This window comes from Agelaius phoeniceus, chromosome 3, assembly GCF_051311805.1.
Source record: "Agelaius phoeniceus isolate bAgePho1 chromosome 3, bAgePho1.hap1, whole genome shotgun sequence".
In the NCBI taxonomy this organism is placed as follows: domain Eukaryota; kingdom Metazoa; phylum Chordata; class Aves; order Passeriformes; family Icteridae; genus Agelaius; species Agelaius phoeniceus.
The window spans coordinates 104216785-104238985 of record NC_135267.1 but is presented as its reverse complement, the minus strand read 5'-3'; the positions used below and the strand labels follow the sequence as shown (position 1 = coordinate 104238985).

General features: G+C 40.1%; 2 protein-coding genes across 5 annotated transcripts in view; one reads left to right on the top strand and one right to left on the bottom strand.

Annotated features, from left to right (window-relative positions):
- The window catches only part of FBXO11 (F-box protein 11), a 70854-nt gene extending 49944 nt beyond the window's left edge, over positions 1-20910 (top strand). For both annotated transcript variants that reach the window (XM_054629133.2, XM_054629132.2), the window contains exons 10-23: positions 4070-4176; positions 4256-4393; positions 12419-12636; positions 12953-13038; positions 13120-13214; positions 14257-14379; positions 14482-14567; positions 14956-15032; positions 15147-15290; positions 16198-16308; positions 17456-17563; positions 18872-18980; positions 19398-19496; positions 19576-20910. In XM_054629133.2, the coding sequence (XP_054485108.1) occupies positions 4070-4176; positions 4256-4393; positions 12419-12636; positions 12953-13038; positions 13120-13214; positions 14257-14379; positions 14482-14567; positions 14956-15032; positions 15147-15290; positions 16198-16308; positions 17456-17563; positions 18872-18980; positions 19398-19496; positions 19576-19705 (1631 nt within the window). In that variant the 3' untranslated portion in view covers positions 19706-20910. The remainder of the gene's footprint in view (positions 1-4069; positions 4177-4255; positions 4394-12418; positions 12637-12952; positions 13039-13119; positions 13215-14256; positions 14380-14481; positions 14568-14955; positions 15033-15146; positions 15291-16197; positions 16309-17455; positions 17564-18871; positions 18981-19397; positions 19497-19575) is intronic.
- Positions 20878-22201, bottom strand: part of MSH6 (mutS homolog 6) — a 124638-nt gene continuing 123314 nt past the window's right edge. For all 3 annotated transcript variants that reach the window (XM_077176048.1, XM_077176049.1, XM_054629130.2), the window contains 3 exons: positions 21748-21902; positions 21381-21580; positions 20878-21034 (listed from right to left, as the gene is read on the bottom strand). In XM_077176048.1, coding sequence (XP_077032163.1) covers positions 20953-21034; positions 21381-21580; positions 21748-21902 — 437 coding nt within the window. In that variant the 3' untranslated portion in view covers positions 20878-20952. The remainder of the gene's footprint in view (positions 21035-21380; positions 21581-21747; positions 21903-22201) is intronic.

The window sequence follows — 22201 nt, the reverse complement described above, 5'->3', positions numbered from 1 at the left end:
GCCTGTGAAGAATACTGCAGGGAACCATGATGAGAACAGTGGAAGGATTCCTGGTGTGTGCCTTCTAGAGGAAGATGAGCTTTCTTGAAGGTTTTGGGCTATCAACCACTGCACTTGGTCAAGGCAGTTCTCTGCTTTGCAGCTCTGTGCTTTGCATCACCATCTCTTTTATTGGAGACACATCAGTGAATACTTGGAGGTGTTGAAAATGACAGAAGAGGAGCAAAGGACAGTGAGCTGCTCCCAGTATCCCAGTTATCCCAGAGTTAATGCTAACACTAGGAAATTGAAATATACAGAGAAAAGGTATTCTGGAACTTACCATATACCAATACTGGGAGCCCTGACAACCACTGAGTGGAATTAGAGAAGGCCACATTCAATCTGAATATTAAAGTAGTTTGAAGAGCTGCATGATTTCAGATGGAAACATACTTATAGATAAGCTACTAGATCCTGATATTTTTGTGAAAGTTGTTTATGAAAATTAAGTTTAGATTATTTTTTTCATACCACTTTCTGAGAATTTTGAAGTTTTGCTCCCTCCAAAACTCTGGATTTCTGAATCTTTACTGTATTGAGTTGTTGATTCACTTCTCCAAAATTAAATTATTCTCTCTGAAATTCTGTTCAGTTTTGGAGGCTGTGTGTAGGCTATACTATCATCACTTATCAATTATGACGTTTTACTAGCTTTTTGATCCTACCAAGCCTTGCTATTACCTACTCAGGAAGTACAGAGTTTGTGTAAAAAGGGAGGGGGAATGGCAATCTGCCAGAAAAGGCATTTACTGTTTCCAGATAATTGACATCTCTGAAGTATTGATCCATAGGCATTCAAAACCTCTTTCCTAGCACATGCTTGATATCCTTTCTGTAGATCTCCAAGTTGCATTAAAGCATATTTCCACATTATGTCATATGTAAAGTTCTTAATGTATATCATATGTAAAGATGAGAGCTATGTAAGTGCAAATGCATTAAGCTGAAGGTTCCTGCTGCCAGTCCCAAGCATCTTTTGAAATATTTTCAAATAAAGTTTAAATGGGAAGATCCTGAGTCTAGAGGTTCTGTTGCATCCATTGTGGAAAAAATCTGTTAGCCCTCACCTCGATGGATAAAAGTAGTAGTGGATGGCAATGTTCCTTTTTTCAAAAATTTTAATATTTCTGAAGTGTGTGCAATCATTTATTTTGAGTAAACAAAATAAAGCTTAAACCAGTACTACATGTGCTTTGTACTCCAAAAGGACCCATTTCACACAATCAATACTCAAGTCCAGTGAAGAGAGTCAGAATAAAGATTGCTTTCATTTAAATAAACAAAATGTGATAGAGGTATGCTTTTAGAACATCACACCAGGTTCCAAAAATCCATAGCTCCTCAGTCTCAGAAAGAGATAGAGGAAGGGGAGTGAAAGCAGTTATGAAATGCAAGAAAAGAATAAATTATTAACAGTTAATACAAATAGGAAATTAGCAATTGAAGGAAACTGTGGGGACCTCCCTCTAAAATAAAAACATACCACTTTACTGTCACAAAGGACTTGATAAACAAGACAAGATGCAGCATCTGTCTAGAAGAGACAGTGCTTGTGTCTTAATTTGGGGAACAAAGGGAGTTTTAGCAGTGATGCTGATCCATCATAGAATGGAAAAATTTGAATGGCAAAGTGTTGTGTAATTTTTGTTCCATATTTAATGAGAATAGGCAGGAATGATAAATGCCCTCATCCCCTAGAGGGACAATGAAACACGTTCCACTCTTGACAGTAACTGTGGATGAGGTTAAACAGCTGAGAAAATAGACATTCTAAAATCATGCTAGAGTTTAGAAAGAACTGGCCAAGAAATTCTCTGGCTTCCTATTGTGTATCAAAGGCAACTTGAAACCTCGATGAGATGGTCTTTGTCCCTGGGGGAGGTGGGAGGGGAGAGACCACCCAGGGTCAAGTACGGCAGGAGTACTGCCTGTTGATCCTGGGTAAAATGATGAGGTATATAAAATGATGAGGTATAATCAAGAATATAAAATTTCTGATTAATCAATTTAGTGTATATACAGAAAGTTACAATGGTTGCATTACACTGTTGGAATTTTTGATTACTTTCTTTGACGAAAAGAAGGCAGCAGTCCCAGTATAATTACACAGATCCTTGAAAGATGTTTGACATCAAGACATAGTGCCTTAAAATATTAGAGTTCTACAGAATGCCCAGAGTCTACACCAAATAGATGAAAAATAACCTTCAGGGTAACTGTAATGGCTTTTTTTTGTGGTTATTTCAAAGATGACTTCTTGACTTGAAGAGAAGAAATAAGACCCATATTTATGAGACCTGTAGACTTTACTATAGAGTCTTATTGATACAATATGAATATAATGTAACTACAGTCTTAAAAATAACCAGGAGGATGGGTTGCTATGACCTTCCTGGTAGGTGGACAGTCAAACACCACTCACATCAGTCTGACCAAGTGCAGAGTTACACACACACAACTTGCTTTTGTTCCTATTTCTAAGTGCTAAACCCCTCTCCTGGAATGCTGGGCAAAGTTTAAAGAGTCACTGTGGATAAACTGCTGAATGTGAGCTCTCATGTAGTCAAGTGGCCAAAAGAACCGATGTGATCTTCAGTTACACCTGTGGGAACACCAAGTAGAAGTAGAGAGACTCTGTTAATGCCTCTGCTTAGTCCTGCTTCACAATAAAGTGCTCTTTTCTGGTGTCCATAGCAACATGTTGGAAAATTTAGAAACTGTTCAATGAAAAGTCATATAAGGTAAAGCAGAAAACTTTGGTTGTAGTGACTGTAATTTGTTACTTTATCAAGGAGAAGGCTGAAGGAGCAAATTGCTTGCACTGAATGTGCGTGTGTGCATTGGATACAGCATACACTGGTATAAAGAGAACTGGATGCCAAAGCTGGAGCAATTCAGATGAGCAATTAAAGTGTAAATTAAAAGGACAACAGCCCTCTAGCCAGCTAACAAGCTTTATGCTAGTTTCTCAGTTGCTGGAAGTCAAAGTTATCAAAATTTAAATATGTTTCTACAAGATATGTGCTGAAGTTCCTGCTACTAGAATTGAAGCAGGACTTAATTCAGGGAATTAGTATAGCCTGTATTATTCATAAGGTCAGACTAGACAATCAAAATAATTTCTTTAGGAATTAAAAAAGAATAAGCTCTCTGTAAATGAGTCTGTGAATTATTTAAGCATAGTCTTTGTGGTGCTTTGCTAGAAGAATATATGAAAACTGACTAGTAGAGCAGGTACTGGCTTGCTTATGTAGTGGTGTTTAATTGTGGGGACCCTGTGTTACGTAGGCCAGGTTCCCTGAGATGAGCTCTTACCTTTCAGAAATCACTGTTGATTTTAGTGCCTGCAGAATTTTATGTTGTCACACTTCATGGAGTTCAGGGAATTGAGCTGGTATGCTGAAGTCCTGAACAATTTTGAGTCCTAGTTTCCTGGAAAATATTTATTTTCTGGGTTATGGTATGGTAGCTGAAATCATTCAAGGAGTTTTGTAATTCGGCTGGGGAGAGACCTGTTGGTTTATGATGTTTATTCTGTACTCAAGATTGTGTGTCTGTGTCCTGCTGAGTATTGGGTAGACAGTGTGTCTTTGTATGCTACAAAATTATTGTTTGGCCTCTTTGATGTACTGAGTTGTGAAAATTTCAAGGGAAGCACAACAAGGCAGTAATTAGAGAATTTTGTTAGATTTCTGTTGTGCTCTGCTGTGAACAGTCAGTATACAGTGGGCCTAACACAGGCAAATAAATGAGTGAGGACTTTCATAAGCATGAATTCTTGTATAAACCATTGTCCTGGCAGCTGTTTAACCTTGGCAGGGTGATTTTAAAGTGACTCCTACTGTGGTTTTTTGCATCTGCAAAATGATGACATTGGTGTTTTTCTGCCAGTGGCTTGCAATGCTTTGGCTCTGTGAACACCAAATCTTTTTAAAATATCAGTTCACACTAACTTTTCTTGCTCTGCCAGACTATTTATAAATACACTATGCTTTGAAGCTATGGTAACTGTACTGTTTTCTTCCAGTTGGCTCTGCAGTATGTGTTAGTGGCCAGGGAGCTTGTCCTACTATTAAACACTGTAACATCAGCGACTGTGAAAATGTTGGACTTTATATTACAGACCACGCACAGGTAATTTTCCACATTCATTTCTTTGATAAACTGTTTACTGTTCTGGATTCCTGTCTTAATTTACATTTTTCTTTCCCAGGGAATATATGAGGACAATGAGATCTCCAATAATGCGTTAGCAGGGATTTGGGTTAAAAACCACGGGAATCCCATTATCAGACGGAATCACATTCACCACGGACGCGACGTTGGCGTTTTCACTTTTGACCATGGAATGGTAACCTATATGTTTTCTTTCAAAGAAAAAAATACACATGCTGTAGAACTGAAATCTTCCAATTTTCCCTGTTATTGGAGAAATGTTCTTTTATAAAAAGCCCATTTAGTCATGAACAGATAGTTTAAAATATCCCTGCTGTTGTTTTCTTGCCCTCAAGTGGGAGACTTCACTTTAAAGACAATTTTAGCTGAAAGAGGTTTAAGCAAGCTTTTGCAGTTGATTGGCAGCCTGTTACATTGTATTATGTTGCAGTGACAAAATACCTCTTGAAACAGAATGTAAACTGTAGGCTTACGTTTATACTTCATTCTTTTCCCTTTGAAAAAGAACAAAAATAAGATGCTGTATGATTTAGAAATGAAAAAAAAAAACTTTGTGAAGACTTAGCCTTATTTTAATGTTAAAACTCTGAAATAGGGTATGTACACCTTCTCTGGGAAGAGGGCTTTTGTAGCAGGGAATTAGTTGTGGAATTTTAACACAGAATTTCATATGAGAATTCAGGTCTTCTTTCATAAATGTTTATTTGTGTGGGGTGAAGCTCATCACTTCCAAGTACATGCACAGTAGTGAGAAACGGCATTCATAGCCCTTGAAATAGAAGAGATTTTTGTCTCTAAAATAAAAGATGATTGCTGACTTGTTTTAGGAAAATATTCTGCATGTCTTCTAAAGAGTGCCAAGTCATTGTTTTTCCTGCTTGAATGATAAAGTCCCAATTCCCCACGCCCAGCTGGCAATACAAGCAGTTTTCTTTCAGTCACTCTTAAAATGGCAGATCTCTAAGGATGCTTTCCATAGGGTGCAAAAGCTCTTGATCCCCAGGTGTAAGGAATCAGGAAAGGAAGGCAAGAGACCTGCTGGGTTGGGACTAAAGGGCAGGGTGGAAATGCACAGGCTGTGGAAGCAGGGACAGGTGACCTGGGAAGAGTCCAGAGACACTGTCCAGTTGTGTAGGGATGGGGTCAGGAAGGCCAGGGCATGGATGGAGCTGAACCTGGCAAGGCATGCACGGAATGACAGGGAAGGCTTCCACAGGTATCTTTCAGAAAAGGAATAGCAGAAAAAAAGCACATCACCCCACCCTCCCCATGAGTAACAGCAGTGAGAAGAGATGAGAAAGCTGAGTACTCAGCATTTTGCCTCAGTTTTTACTGGCAGTCTTCCCACACCTCTCTATTGGGTGGACCTCAAGGCAGGGACAGTGGGAGCAAAGTCACACCCACTGTAAGAGAAGATCACATTTGTGACTGCCTGAGGAACCTGAATGTACAGAAGTCTTTGGAACCCAGTGAGATGCATCCCAGAGTTCTGAGGGAAGTGGCTGATGTAGGGTCCAAGGCACTCTCCATGACATTGGAAAAGTGATGGCAGTCAGGTGAAGTCCCTGGTGTGTGGGAAAAGGGAAACATTGCACCCATTTTCAATAAAGGGCAGAAAGGAGGACCCTGGCAGGGACTGACCTGTCAGCCTCACCTCTGTGCCTGGGAAGATCATGGAACAGCTCCTCCTGGAAGCTGTGCCAAGGCCCTCAGGGAGGTGACTGGGGACAGCCAGGACAGATTGACCAAGGACAAGTCCTGCCTGACCAGCTTCAGTGGGGAAAGGAAGGGCTATGGATGTCATTTATGTGGACTCCTGTAAGGCCTTGACACATTCACAGAATTCACAGAATGACCAGGTTGGAAGAGACCTTAAAGATCATCGAGTCCAGCCCATGTCCAAAGATCTCAACTAAACCCTGGCACCCAGTGCCACATCCAGTCTTTTTTTAATCACATCCAGGGATGGTGACTCCACCACCTCCCCAGGTATTCCCCTACAAACATCCTGCTCCCTAAGTGGCAAAGATGTGCATTTGATGAATAGACTGTTCAGTGGATGAGGAATTGTTTGGATAGTTGCATGCAGAGGGTAGATGCCAGTGGCTAAATCATGTACCTCAGTGGTCTGTACTGGGACCAGTACCATTCACATTCATCAGTGATAGAGACAGTGGGATCAAGTGCAAGTTCTAATCCAGACCTACTCAGGTTTTTGATGGCAGTTGGCAGACTGTAAATAGCACTAACAAGAAATGCACTGTGGGTACAATCCAGTGAGGCCTGTCTCCTCTTTGCCCAGGTTGCTGAGGGGCAGAGATAAAGGATTGAGGCAGTGCTAGTTGTAGCTGTTGGATTTGTGGTTTTCTAGTTTCAGTAGAAGGCAAACAGGTCACAGGGCTGCTACTTTTGCTGCCAGCATAAAATCTTGCCAGTGGAGGTGGAGCACCCCACATGGTGGGATTCTGCTGGTAGCTGCCTCTTCTCCACTCTAATAGTTGCATCCTAAGGAACTGCACTTGTTCTGTTTTGGGCAAGATTGCAGTAGCTGAGAATGCCCTGCTGGCAGCCCTCTTCTGATGGATGGCTTTACATCATTTTCTGTCCTCTAGAGATGATGTTGCTTGGCTGGTTTGTAGAGAGTGGTGGCAGATGTCTTTTGGTTTATATCATCTCATTGTTTGGACTGCATTAAGCTGTGTTTAACATACTGTACAAGCACTTCTGATCCACTTCAGTGGGTACATCCATCCCTTCAAGACTTAAACAGGCCTGGAAACATGAAGTGATTTCAGCTATAGGAAAACTGGTGAAGGAAAGTGCTTCAGCAGGGGAGGTGTCTGTGTGTAGGCTTGAGGGTTAATTGGAAAGTCTGGGTAGGAGCTGCTCCTTGTTTAAGTACTGAAGTATAAATATTAAATATATGAGTACTGAAATATTAAAAAAAATTAAAAGCCAGGCTGAATTCACTTGATTAATTTTAAATAAAAGTGCATTTGATCTTTATCCTTACCAATGAAATGTCTGTTTCAGAGCTGTGATCAGTCTGATATCACAAGGAAAATGGAATAGAAATAAATGCTTCCCTTTTGTTTAAGGGAAACAGTAACACATTAAAGAGAATGTGTGAATAGTATTTCTCTCAGCTGCAAATATTATTGAAATATTTCATAGTCATAAACTCCTTTGAAAGATTCAGTCCCCCCCTGTCTCAAAGTCTGCTTTGGCAGCATCTTCTGCTTTTGCATTATGTCTAGTGATGGAGTCAATGAAATTACATCATTGGCAATGTTTATATGGTCCTAAAGTGACATGGAATCCTTCAGATACAAATCCTGTATTCCTAAACAAATTAATAGATTTTGTATTTTTGCTTCTCTCACTTCAGTTACTTTCTGTAAGTTGTTTTTTTTTTGGTTTTTTTTTTTGGCTTGTGCCTGTGAAGTGGGATAAGTGCATTCCAGTGCTGAATTCCTACCCTACACATTCTTTTCCTGTGGGTTTCTGTGCTGGAATGCTGTCTCCAAAAGGTTCAAGAGTGCTTTGTTTTTCAGTTTCATGTTTTCAAACTGTTCTTTATGTTTTGATACTTGTAGAAACTTAACCTCTTATTTCTAAACTGGCAATATCCTGAGGTTTGCCTTAGTGCTGTGACAAATATGTAACAAGCTGGCATTAAAACTGCAGTGTGGCATTGACAGCCCTGGGTGCCTTACCCTGACCTCTCAGGAACCTGACATGAGTTACCAGGCATCTGTCATAAATTGTATTTTGTAGTTGTCTGCACACAATAGAGAAGTTCCAATTTAATGTAAGAATAAGCGTGATTTTACAGTTTAAAGCTGAGCTCTAGGCAAAACAGTTTTCATTTTCATTGCTCCTAAATGAGAAGCTTGGGTTTGGTTTTTTTTTCTGATGAAGTAAAAGTGTAGCAGCATGTGTCTAAGTTGGGTGATCATGCCTAGTTTACTTCTCTGTCTTCTAAATACTACAAATCAGATCACTTTAAAGAAATGTGTATATAAAGTCCAAAAAAAAATTAAGCATATGCCAGATTCTATAGAGCCTACATTAAAAACTTAACTGCCTTTTGCTGTGCATAAAAATCAAGGGTTTGTTTTGCATCTTGGATGTGATTTTCTTTATGTTGCATTTGAATTTTCATAAAATGCACTAACTCTCAAATAAGGACCCTTCCAGGGTTTGGAAGGCAAATTTTATAAGCATAGGCAGTTATTCTTTTTCTATATTGGTTTCCTGTTGTCTTTTTTTTTTTTCTTTTCCCTACCCTGTTGGGAATACCTGAGTCAATAAATATTTAGGAAATGTTACATCTTACACAATTATATCTCTTTTCTTGTAATACCTGTGTTGTTCAACAGTAATCCTAAATGCCTCTGTGTTTCTGTAATGTTGTAATCTTCAAGACAGAGAAAGAAGAAAAAGTCCTTTTAGAAATAAAGGGGGCAGAGGTCTTCTGAGAAGAAAAGCAGCAACAAAATCTCATCAGTTAAAAGTTTTAACTCTAAAGCATTTCAGAGCCATGTTTGTTAGACTGGAAAACATGCAGAAAGAAAAAAGCATCCAAGTTCAATCACTGAATTAGTCTTGATGTAAAAAGTCTTCTGAATTTTTTCAGCTGTGCAGGATCCCATCTTTGTGATCACATCTTTTCTGTGCAGTGGGTGCCAGGTGGGAATATCAGCATGATCATTGCTGTGGTGTTTGTTTCTGATTCCTTCGCCTGCTCAGAGCTTACCAGGCTGCAGCAGTATTCTTGCCCACACATGCTGTCACTGTAGCCTTTCATTTTGTGTCCACAGCTAATGCTCTGCCTGGGATTGTAAATAAATTTGATGTACAGAGCTGCTTGTTAATATTTAGGATTTTCAAGCAGAAAGCTGCTTGGTAGTTTTTTTGTAAGATTGTAATACTTTTTCCACATGCATCCTCTATTCCTTCTTATTAATCATTGGGGCCTCTTTTCCTTAGCAATCCTGGCACTGTCTGGTGCTGTCTCCTCCAGGTTCTTCTTCCATTAGCTGCTGAATTATAACCAGAAACCCTCACAAAGCCCAAGTCAAACACCCAGCACACTTGAAAACCATTCTTAGAAGGAAGTGGAGGCAATATAAGGCTTTCAGTCCCTCTGTGCAGACTTCCTGACCTCAGTAGCTGCCTGGCAGAATCTCCCAAAGGATCTGGGCTTGAGCTGCCCAACAGCTGGACAGAGCATAAGGGTTGGGCAGCTGGAGTGTGCTGAGAGGAGCAGCTGTGTCTGATGGTGGTACCTGGTTGTAGCTGGAGCTGGCAGTAAGCTTTGTGTTACAAGTGTTGCTGGACCCTGTGGATAACAAGTCATGGAACTTCATACTTGGAAACACAATTTCCATTTTAAAAAATAGTCCCTAATGTTCCAAAGAAAAACTGAAGCCACAAGTTCATCACCAGACCTCTTTGAGAGGCTGGAGTTCAAAGGCACAGTAATGCCTTTTGAATGGGTGTGGCTGAAAAAGATACCAGGGATTGCTGGGGGCATCTTAAAGATTCAAGTCAGTATTAGCCCTTTCTAGGGGGTGAATTTGGGCCGAAAAAGTTGTTGGTATCAACAGAAAATGTCCTAGGAGACAGAGGCACAGGAAATAGGAAGTCTGGGATGAGGTGATTGCTCAGAATGTGTTTCTGACAACAGCAGCTCTGTTGGTCTAGCTGACTGGAGTTTAACAGTGATGCACACAGGTGATGGTCAGACTTGGTCTCAACAGATGCAGAAACCCACTGGGTTTAACTGCATCAACTCAAAGCCAGCCCTTCAGCTTAAGCTGGCTCTGATTAAGGTGGGCTGGGCTCTTTAATGCAGTTTCTCTTCATGGATATTGAATGTTACAGGATCTTGCTCAGCAGAAAGCCTTGACTTTCTAACTCACGAGTCAGGTTTATAGAGGAATCTGAGATACAGATTTATTTTGTTTTTTTCCCACCCTTTGAAGGACCATTTCCTTCACAGAGTCTTACAGCAAATTCCTACTTTCTTCTGAATCAGAAGTGAAGTTTTCCAAGTTAAATAGTGGTGCTTGTGGAGATCCTGCAGGCCACATGAGAAAGGCTCTGTTTGCAGCTTCTACCTGGAATCCAAAATGACTGTGATGAAGCACACCTGAAATACCCCTCTTCTTTCATCATGGTGCTGTAGTCAAAAACATTTGGCACTCAGAGGGAGAATAATGTGTGAAGTAATTAAAAATATGTCAGACCATGTTTAGCAATATTTTAATTGAAATTGTGTATTCCATCAGGAGAATCAGGCTTGCCTTTATATACCAAATTGTCATTTTAGATAAGTTTCTCTGAGAGCTTCATTTTAAGGGAAAACTTAGAGGAAAAAAAAGTGATTCCTTTCAGGATAAGAAGTCAAAAGCCTGCCTGTTGGCATGAAGGCAGATGATATTTCTGAGATGTTTGGATTCCCCTGTCTGTTGGTGTGTCGCTTCCTTGAGAACTCTGAAACCATCTTGACTCACTTAGGATTGGATTTCTTTAAAGTTCTTGCAAAAAACATCCTCTGTTCTGAATATCTACAGAATGTAAATGTCTTCCATTTGACTTCATTTGTTACCCAGAGGAGTCTGAGGAGCCAAGCTGTGCACATGGCTAGCACTTTGGAGAATCTTTAATCCATGCACTACCTTTCCTGACTGCAATCCTCAGAGCAGGGAGAAGAGCATACTATGTTGATTTCCTCGTTAAGCTGGATGTATTTCTGATTTTTTGTAGTCAGTGTTTGATGGAGTCCCACAGCAATTGACAGCACAGTGAAACAGGGTGCTGACTGCCTAGGCTGGCAGTAGATTGAGTAATTTCCACGTGATAGGTAGTAGCAACTCCAGGCCTGAGGCATTCCTGGGAGTAGATCATGTGAGCATGGAATCCAGTTACTCTGAGCAGTAGCAGGAATTTGGGGGGGGGTTGTTTGTTTTGGTTTTGGTTTTTTTTTATTGGTTTGGTTTTGGGGTTTGTTTGTTGTTTGGGTTTTTTTTTTTAGTGCACAAGTATAACAAGTCTCATGCTGAGCAGGTCTAAATAACTAACTTAGGTGGCTACAGGAAAAATGGTGCTGCTGGAGAAAGGCTTGGGTTAGAACTTCCAGGAGCTTGCATCTAAGCCACCCACAAATTACAGCACATCACTTGGTGGTTGTCTACCATCTCCAATAAGAAATGCTTCTTCCTGTCTTTCAGTTTAGTTTCTATTCTTCTGCTTGGGCAAAATGGGCATGAAATATCATTGAAGTTCACCTTAAGAATAGGTTGAATTTGAATATTAAAATGTTCCAGGACCATGTCAGGAAAATGCTGTGGAAGGGCTGACACAGTTACTTAGCAAGGCCCTGGAAGTAGAAGTGGAGAAATCATCAGGCAGGAAACAATTATTTTGCCAGATGAATTCTCAGGTGGGCCAGTTCATGGTGCTGCTCTGTGGTTGGCACAGAAGGAACATGCCTGGCATGGCTTTGTGCAATGACCTTTTTTATCCCTGCCCACAGCAATACTGTTTATAATGCTCTTGTTTAAATACAGTTATGTTGTAAGTCTGCTGCTACTGTTAGAGTGTCTCTGTGTACACCATTTAAAAAAAGAGAAAAAGGAAAAAAATTTACCACTTGGCCACTGAGACTGATCCAACTCTGGAAAAATTACTGAATTCCTGCATTCTTCTTATTTATTTTGACCAGTTGTTTCAAAGAAATTCAGCACAATTCTTCCTAAAGAAACCATATTTTTGCCAAATGTCTGTAGTTCCTGGCCTGAAAACAAGCAGGTAGTTTTCTCCATAGCACTGTCCTTTCTGTGTTGGGCCTGTGGGCTTTATGGCCTTTGAAAGGAGTCTGATCCTTGTAGCTGCTGAGGAAACCTGATACTGAGTCCTATTCAATGTGCTATATCTAGAGTTGCCATTTTTTCTTGGTATTCCATGAGTAGTCATAAATAGCAGTGCAAACATAGTGTCTTTGAAACGGTATTTTATTTTTGGAAAAATGAAATTATATAGTGTCAATAGTTGTTTTGATTAGCTATATAAGTACTTACATGTTGTCAATTTTGGTAGTTTCCTTTTAAATGAGGATTGAATTTAAAGGGAAGGGAATAACCTTCATTTAAAAAAGGACTTTTACAGGAAACTGCATGTTTTGTGTCTTAAGGGTTATTTTGAAAGCTGCAACATCCATAGAAACAGGATAGCAGGCTTTGAAGTGAAAGCATATGCCAACCCAACAGTGGTGCGGTGTGAAATCCATCACGGCCAGACTGGAGGAATCTATGTGCATGAAAAAGGAAGAGGACAATTCATAGAGAACAAAATCTATGCAAACAATTTTGCAGGTGTTTGGATTACCTCAAACAGTGACCCAACAATAAGGTATTGTTTTCCTCATTATTATTTCAGTAGGTAGAAGAAGAAGAGATTTGATAGGGATGGGATAAGTGCACGCTAATTTATTTAATTATGGGGAGCTGTAAATATTCCTGTATCTGTAGAAATGAAATTTCTCTGTGTGTTCAGTTGAACTACATTTTTAATTTGTGTATGCACTTAGAGGTAGGTCTTTCTCAAAGCAACAGAAAATAAATTCTTCATTTTAAATCTGAATGGGGTACAGTCCTGGCCACTACATACATATATAGTATTGTACAATGTATAAGAATAACGTCATAATGTTGATTTTTTTTCTTAGGGGGAATGCAATTTTTAATGGGAATCAAGGTGGTGTTTATATCTTTGGTGATGGAAGAGGCCTTATTGAAGGAAATGACATTTATGGTAAGCTGATTTGCTTGCTGCATATTGATTTCTGAGAAAAATGAATGTGTAAGTTGTATTAAATACCACTTTTATTGGCAGGTAATGCATTAGCAGGAATACAGATCCGAACAAACAGCTGTCCCATCGTTCGACACAATAAGATTCATGATGGTCAACATGGAGGAATTTATGTAGTAAGTGCAGCCTAGGACAGGCACAGACTTGTGTTCTGTTTTAGAAATGTAAAGGGGGAAAGTACCCTATGTGAAATCTTTGTGCTTAGAATGGTTGAGCTCCTTATGTTAGAAGCCAGGTTCATGGTAAGCAACTGAAGCTGGTGCTGCTATTTAAAGACTAAGGTTTTTATAAATGCCACTAAATTTTTCTTATTACAGAGTAAAATATTTAAAATGGGATAGATTACAGAATTTTATCGTTGCATGGTTGAAAGCTTTTTGAAATGATTTAGTTTTTATAGGAGTATGTCATAATTTAAAAAAAAGTCTGTTCAGCTCTTTTGGAGTATAATGTGTTTACCACTAACCTCAGAGAAGATTTTTTTTTACTGCCTTCAGGATGATAGAAATTGGAATTGTTGTATTGCAAAAGTGGGAAATAAAGCCCAATTCCCAATGTGTGCAAGGGCTCTGCTAACTGAACTGAAAGAGCTGTCAGGTTCCCTTAAGCAATATCAGATTTTCAGAAATATGTGTCTGTCTTTCTGCCAAAGGTTACCTAAGGTCCAGCTAACGCTGCTAGTGTGCAGCTTCCTCTCTTCATTGAGTAAATTTAACCAGAACAGCTTCATGCCCTGACTGAGAAAACTGTTGTTTGACCTCTGAGCCCAGACATGTGGTGACCTTCAGAGCTATGCCAGCTTTTTGTCCATCTTGGGGACAGAGCTGGGTGTGGGTTTAAGAACCACAAGCCAGGGCCTTCATGTGAGTGCACAGCACTGGGGAGGCACCTCTCCTGCCAGCAGCCAGCAGACATTTACAAATAGCACTGCAGAGCCTTGAAACAGAATGACTTACATGCAGGGTGTTCTTTGTTTCATGGCAAATATTCAAAATCATGATATGCTGTTATTTTAAAAAAATGGTGGAAAAGCTTACTCAAATGGAAAGGAATTACTTTGCTGCAGTAAAGAAGCCGGGGTGGGAGGGATGGGTAGAGCGGAAAAAATAGTATTGGTGTTTAGCAGGTTTTCTTAACTCTAAACCATCTTGTATTTAGCATGAAAAAGGACAAGGTGTGATTGAGGAGAACGAAGTTTACAGCAATACATTGGCTGGAGTCTGGGTGACAACAGGGAGCACTCCAGTCTTGAGGAGAAACAGAATACACAGTGGGAAACAAGTGAGTTTTGCTCTGTGGTTACAAGGGGGCCACAGAAAAGGAAGTCCTGTGGTTTTATGCCTCATTAATTTGGAACTAATAATATAATTCTTGATGTGTTAGGTTGGAGTTTATTTTTATGACAATGGACATGGCGTGTTAGAAGACAATGACATCTATAATCACATGTACTCAGGGGTTCAGATAAGGTAACATTTATTCTGATTTTCTGCCAAAACAGACGTAGCTTGTTATGTGCTCTATTGTGTCTTTTTAGCTGTTCTTGTCATTTTGTTTATAAAAATAACTTTTTTGAAATTCAGTATGTCTGAATACCCTCTGCTTTAACCTACAAGAAAGTTACCAAAAATACAGCCTGGGTATTGACTGGAATGTGTGGCCCTTGAAGTCTGTAAAGATAAATTATGTTTGCATGTTTGGAAAGAATTGTATTTTATTAAGATTGTTAAACAGTGAGATCCATGGGGCGCTTCTTTAGAAGTATTTGAGATGTTTGGCCTTGGGGTATAGTAAATGACTATAAATGACTTATTTTAATGACTTTTAAATTACTTCTTTGCTTACATTTCACTCTAGAACTGGAAGCAACCCCAAAATCAGACGCAACAAGATCTGGGGTGGTCAGAATGGTGGTATTCTTGTCTATAATTCTGGTAGGTTTGTTTCTCATGTTTATCCAGAATTGTTTGTGGTCTGTGGTCTTATATTATCTTCTCATTTATTAGACATTTTGATTTTATTTTTTACTACCTTTCCTTCAATTTTAGGGCTTGGATTTATAGAAGACAATGAAATTTTTGATAATGCAATGGCTGGTGTATGGATTAAAACAGACAGTAATCCTACACTAAGGAGAAATAAAATCCATGATGGAAGAGATGGAGGCATCTGTATATTTAATGGGGGAAGAGGTAACTTTTTCCCTTACTGTTTTTCACTGAATGTTCTGGATAAGAGTTACATTTCAGTTTAAGCAGTGTTCTTTTTAAAGTGCTCTTTAGGAACACAGCTCTTGTCTTCTGGAGTGATAAAATAGTTATAGCGAACATACCCTAATGCTTTTTAGCCTTAATTACATTAGTAATACTGAAATCTGTGGGAGGCAGAGAGGTAATTAATCTCATCCAAGATAACTGTTAGATTGCTGCTTAAGGACAGTCCTTTTATCCCATTTGCTTTTCTAAGCTTTGCCATTTGACTGAAACACAGTGTTGGATTCAAGTCACGTAGCCAAAATCATACACCTGAGCAGTTTAGGTTCTGCCAGAGTGTCCAAGATTCAGGGGAAAAAAATCCACAGATCTTTAAGGAATCTTTTTTACACTTGTAAATTCAGAAGTGGTCCCTGCCTGAAATCCCCTGACTGTTGTGTGTCCTGATACCAACTTCTGATATTTTGTAGATAATCACTTGCTCTAAGTGAGTTTTAATTTTAACCCAGCATTTTAAAGTAATCCTGTCCTATAACAAAAAAATGCTTGGCTTTTGGCAGCCTGTTCATTTTAAAAGACAACAAGAGAGAGGTATTAGAAAAATTAAAGAAAAATTTGGAAGGCAGAAAGATTTAGTTTTCTGCAGTGGTGCCTATGATCGCAAATTCCATGCTGTGTACTGAAAAGATACACTTCCAAAATTATACACTGAGAACTATTTTAAACTGGTATCACTGATGTCAGTGCTACTGGTGCATATTCTCCAAATGAAAGGAGTTATTAACAGGATTGTGACACATAAGATCCTTTGAAAATATTTCACATAAAGGTTACAGGTCAGGAAATGCTCCCAAGCTCAAATGTAACATCTGTTGGTCTGTCATAGGTCTTCTGGAAGAGAATGATATCTTCAGGAATGCTCAAGCTGGTGTTCTTATCAGCACCAATAGCCACCCTGTGCTAAGGAAAAACCGAATATTCGATGGTTTTGCTGCAGGTTTGTGCTGTTTAAATCAAATTTGGAAGCTTGGAGTGAGCTCTTCACAAAGCTTACTCAGTTTCTTTACCCCATGGTATTTAGATGTTTTAAAAGAGACTGGGATATTCTTCAGTGTATTCTAAAAGTCATTTGAAAATTCATTTGAGAATTGTAGTCAAGGTATATTTACAGCATGTTGGGAAATGGCACGTATTCTGTCTTGTCGTTTTTTTGTGAAATACTTTTCATTATTTTATTTTAGAAGCAATTGGTAACGTTGTCTAGGATATATTCATAGTTGATGTGCTGGATGCTGGTATGAATATCTTATCACTGCTTTAAAACCTAGGAAACTGAGCAAATACACATTTTAAAGAGATTTGAATTGCATCTCAAGTTCAACTTTCTCACTCCTCAAAGTTGAAAAATTGTAAAGATGAGCGTTTCTTTCTCCAAAAGAGATGAAGAATGTTTAACAGTGATTTTTTGCAATTTTACTGTTTAATCATCACAGTTTCATGCGTCTTGCATTCCATTCCATTTCAACTAAAATTGCATTCTTGAGTTTTCTCCCATCTTTCTTTCAGAAGAAGCAAGTTTTCTGAGAAGAGCCTCTAAAGGTGTTGTTTCAGTGTGGTGGGGGGGAAGGATAGGTTGCTGTCAAGAGCAGTCCTGGACAAATGACTTGGAAGACACGGGTTACTGATAAAAGCTGAGAATTAAAGAAATGAATTTTAGGTGCCCATCTTGAGAACTTTTTTAAAAAGATATTTTAAAAAGGGTAAGGTATGTGCACAAGAACTTTCAAATGTACATGAAGATGACAGCTCTAAGCACCCAAAAATCATATCCCCTTTGAAAATAAACATGATCATAGTACCATTTTATTATCAGATAAACTAGTAGTCTGTTGTTCCTCCCAGAGACCATGCATGCCAGCTGTAGCTCTTTGAAAGGATTCAACAGCAGCATTTGAACAGTTTTATAACAAGTTACAGTGCAGTTTTGTAGCTATGTAATTTTCCTTTTTTCCCCTTGAGTTTATGATGGCTTAAAAAAATAAACAACCAAGCTGTAGATGATGAGAGAAGTACAAATGCACAACCACCAGGAATTTAACTTTGCCACTCTCTTTTCTCTCCTTTGTTCCCCTGACCCACTCAAGGTATTGAAATAACAAATCATGCGACTGCAACATTAGAAGGCAATCAGATTTTCAACAACCGCTTTGGAGGTTTATTTCTAGCATCTGGTGTCAATGTCACGATGAAAGGTGAGCCTGAGTCCTCCTGGCTTGTGTTTGGTCACTTGTTTGGTGCTGCTGGCTCGTGGCTTTATGGTACCCTTTGTGGCTCACAGCTGGTACCACCTGAAGCAGAGTTGTGACTAAGTTTCAGCTGAAGGTTATGAGCCACATTAAGCTGTGTTAAGATTTTTAGACAGATGGGTTCAAAGGTAAATGAAGGTTTTGCTGTTATATTAAAACTGTGATCAGCTCTTCTGTCTCAAAGTCACTTCTTGAACCAGTTCCTGATCTTTGGCCCATCTCAGACTCCAGTACTACTGATTTAGTACAATAGAAAGTATTTTTCTCACATATCCAAAAGCAAGTGTCCAGTAAAGAAACATGCCTCACTTGGCTTTTAGGATCTAAAAGCACGAACATTTTCAATCCCAAACATCTTTTTTCAGATAATATGAACAGTTCACATACGTAAAATTCCCTTGTATAGTGGGGAAGTGTGCATGAGACAGGATCCTCTTCGACGAGATGGGAATGATGGTTTTAATGCCAGACAGCTTGAGGAGGTTATTCAAGAAGAAAAAGGTTCAGTTTGCAGGAGTTTTATGTACTTGCTAGGTTCAGTTTGCAGGAGTTTTATGTACTTGCTGTACATAAAGCTGTTGAACCCTTTCCTGTGAAATATTTGTGCCTCTTAAAACACAGGCTCTGGCTCCCTGCTTCCCAGCACCTGGGCTTCCCAATGACATCACTCAGTGCTCTGATGCTGCTGGGAGTGGGCAAAACTTTTTGAGGTGCACTTTGGGAGTAGACAGAAGATCAGGTAGTTCAGTAACAGAGGGCATTATCAAATTTGCTGTGCCTTGGACACATCTTAGAAGTACTGGAGCTGGTCAGACCTAATTTCCACTTCCATTGTGTTGGAAAGTACTTTATTCCTAAACTTTCCTGGGGAAAGAGCCATCCTTTTCCTCTTTCTAAGGGATGTGTAAAAAGCCTTATGGTAAATGAGAGGCTCCTCAGCAGAAAACTTAAACCTGCTAGGAAGGGCTTGTGTGTCTCTAAGCATTTATTAACAACCAAGTTCAAAAGGAGTATTTAAAAGGAGGCTGTCAAGTATTTCGTGCCACGTGTGCAAAGAGGAACAGTGTTACTTGCTTCAGGAGTGCATGGCACTCTGGGCATGTGGGCATTGAGGATTTTATGTTCTTAAATGTCAGAGCTGAAATGCAGGTATAGAACTAATTGTTCCTAATGGGCCCTTGGCTTCAATGCATCAAGGAAAAAAAAAAAGTCATTGATCCACATGTGATTAGTCCTGGTTTTTCCCCCCAACAGATAACAAAATAATGAACAATCAAGATGCCATAGAGAAAGCTGTCAGTAGAGGCCAGTGTTTATATAAGATCTCAAGCTACACCAGCTACCCGATGCATGACTTCTACAGGTAACAGGTTCCTTCCCCTCACCTACAGAAAGGGGGTTTGTACTGGAAAGCCTTTCTCTTCCTGCAAGGCCCCTAGAACAGTTGCTGGGTGTGGGTGAACACACAAATGTGTGCTCTTCCTCAGCTGCAACAGAAGAGGATTTAATAAGTTCCCATTTTCTGGAATTGACTTTGGGCTTGAGGAAAACAGATTGTTTCTGTCAACCTGAGCCCAGGGCATTGCACAGTGCGACTGTTTGTGATAAAAGTAACAAAAAGTGTGCTGTGAAATCCAAGTTTGTGTAAAATTCTCAGACTTCACAGTCCTGTGCACCCTCTTTCCTTCAGTGCATTTCTGGCCCTCCAGCCTCCTGGAGCCCTTCCCTTGAGAGCTGCTCAGGTTCTGGTTCCTGCCTAACGTGCTGCTTTTCCCTGCAGATGTCACACCTGCAACACCACAGACCGTAACGCCATCTGTGTGAACTGCATCAAGAAGTGCCATCAAGGACACGACGTAGAATTCATTAGACATGATAGGTACGTTCCCAGGCAGGGTGTGGGGCTGCTCCCAGAGCAGGAGGGCATGGCCACTAAGAGCTGTCTCTCTGTGTTGTAGGTTTTTCTGTGACTGTGGTGCTGGAACACTGTCCAATCCCTGTACGCTCGCCGGAGAGCCTACACACGATACAGATACACTATATGACTCTGCTCCACCTATAGAATCTAATACATTGCAGCACAACTGAATTCCTTTTCAGAAAGAAAGTCCTGCCATTCTAATATCATAACTATTAAAACTTTTTTTTTGGAGGAAGTTACACTTGCCCATTTCTGCAGAAAGAGACTGTATTAAAGCGGATGTGTGAGGTGTTGACACTATGGAGCTCAACCTACCAAAAAAGAAAGTGGCAATATGTTGACTCAGGATAACAGAACTGGGCGTTTTAGCATTACTGTGTAAACAAAGACTTTGAAGGGACAGAAGTGAAGAAAAATAAGCTGCAATTTTGTACAGATACCAACTTCTGAGAGCTGGTGTTTTTACAAGTAGCATTGAAACGCAGTCCAATTTGCAGTAGTACTTCTGTAGACAAGCAGCATTCTTTGTTGCTGCCTTTATGGACATGGGTACCAATCGCTTTTGTAACATGGTAAAAATGTGAGCTAGCACTTCTGCATTTCTTTTGATTTTTTAACATTTATTCAGATTGAGAAATATGATTTTAATGCTTTAATCTCATGTAGTTTGTTTCTAATTTCAAGCAAAAAATCTTATTGTACTTGAATGTGTCCTGTTTTGTTAGCACACCTAGACTTGCTGTAACTGTACTCATGTCCCAGTATGTACGTTCTTTCTATGAAAGAGAAAACACTAATCTTAAATTATATCCAGCAATTTTTCTGGTGTCCTCTGAAGTTAGAATAATCTCCTCCCCTGCCCCAGCAATAGTCTGTACTCAAACCACCCTAACAAAATAAAGAAAAGCGAGTGTTTTAATGAGACTTCCTAGACTATAATGCACTATAAAACAAAGTACCCATGTAACTAAGTTTTGTGAAAGAAATTTTACTATGTTTTAAAGTACACAGTAGAAAGTCTCCTCAAAACAGTCTTGTACTTTTACTCTGTTCATAGTTTTTTTTGAACAGTCTGGACATTACTTACATAACCTGCTGGAAATCACAGCAATTTCCTGCTCTAATGAAGCTGAGACAAGTATATATACAGCCCTATACAGTTTCATAGCTTTTTTCCATTTATGTGTATTGGTGACAGTGGGTAATCAACAGCCTGAAAGTGTATGCATGTACCATAACATCTAGACTTAATATATTGTGGAGTACTCAATAACCATTATGTAGAGGGTAGGTATGAATTAAAGGGTTTAATTTCCTAGGAAAGACAATGGAAAAATGGTCATTTTTAAAAAATAAAGTTTATTAGATCATACTGTTGTCTGCTCCCACCTTCTTGAGAAAGCCGTGCGAGTTCCTAAAGCCGGTCGATCATCGCCGTGAGTTTCCGAACCGCGTTTGTGTCACAGGTTGTTCCATCCACCACCTGGCACAGGTACCTGGGGGAAACAACCACCTTTACTGACAGGGACACTGAGGGCCAGAGCTTGAGATTGCCATTCCTGCAACAGCTTTAGGAGACATGGGTGTTGAGCCTGGTGTAAAGGCTGCCAGCACACCCCCCCAGCACCTCTGTGTGCAAATTCAGACTGGCACAGTGACCAAGACTTAAAATACTGCTCATCATCTCTGCCCTCCCATAGTACCTCCCTGTGAACATCTGATGTTCACAAAAGTAGTTCTAACTGCCCCTTGTGCTGTGACTGAGCAAAAGCCACTGCCCAAATATTAAAATGGGTTCCTATAAGCCATTTGCAACTTCGATACAGAAACCCTGGGCCTTACCTAAATATTCTCAGTGAGATGGTTGCTTTTTCAAACTCTTTGGCTTTTCTGTGCCCCTTCTGAATGACTTCCTCTGGAATATCTGCAAGTCTTGCAGCGTTGAAGCCATAGCTCTTTGGGCAGGCTCCTTCAATGAACTTGTACAGGAACGTAATGGTTTCCTGGCTTGGATCCTCACTCTCGTTTTCAACCATGCATGCCTAGGAAGAGCAAGTCACAAGTTAGAGTTTGCAAAATTGACCTGCAGCCTAAGAAAGGCATGGGACACCATGTCCTGTTCCCAAACCAGCCATTTCTCAGGGCAGAAGAGCACAGAAAAGCAGGAGAAGTCCCAGCAGGGAGAAGAAGCCCATCCTCCCAGCCATACCATGTGTCCCAGGCGCACGGCCCTGCTGTGGGAATGGTCCTCCACCAGGGAGTGGTAGTGAGTGGAGAACAGCGTCCGGCAGCGGATCCTCTGCGCCAGCTCCTCCACCACCGCGCTCGCTATGGCTGTGCCGTCAAACGTGGCCGTGCCTCTGCCTGGGGACACAACGGGACAGCTGTGGCACACTCGGAGCACAGAAAAGTCAGTCCACAGCTCACGTGCTGCTAGACAGACAGACACCCTACAGACAATGCAGCAAGGCATTTGTAGCGTTTGTTTGTTCCCCTCCCTGCTGTGTGCAAGACAAACTAACAGCAGTGAGGGCTGAGAGCCACCAGCAGCAGGGGAAGGTGACCTGGGTGTTGGCTCCATAAAAATCACCCTCTTCTGCACTGCAGAAAAAAGATGTTTCTGCTCCCCTGAGGTTTGCTGCAAGTAATTATGCAAAGCAAAA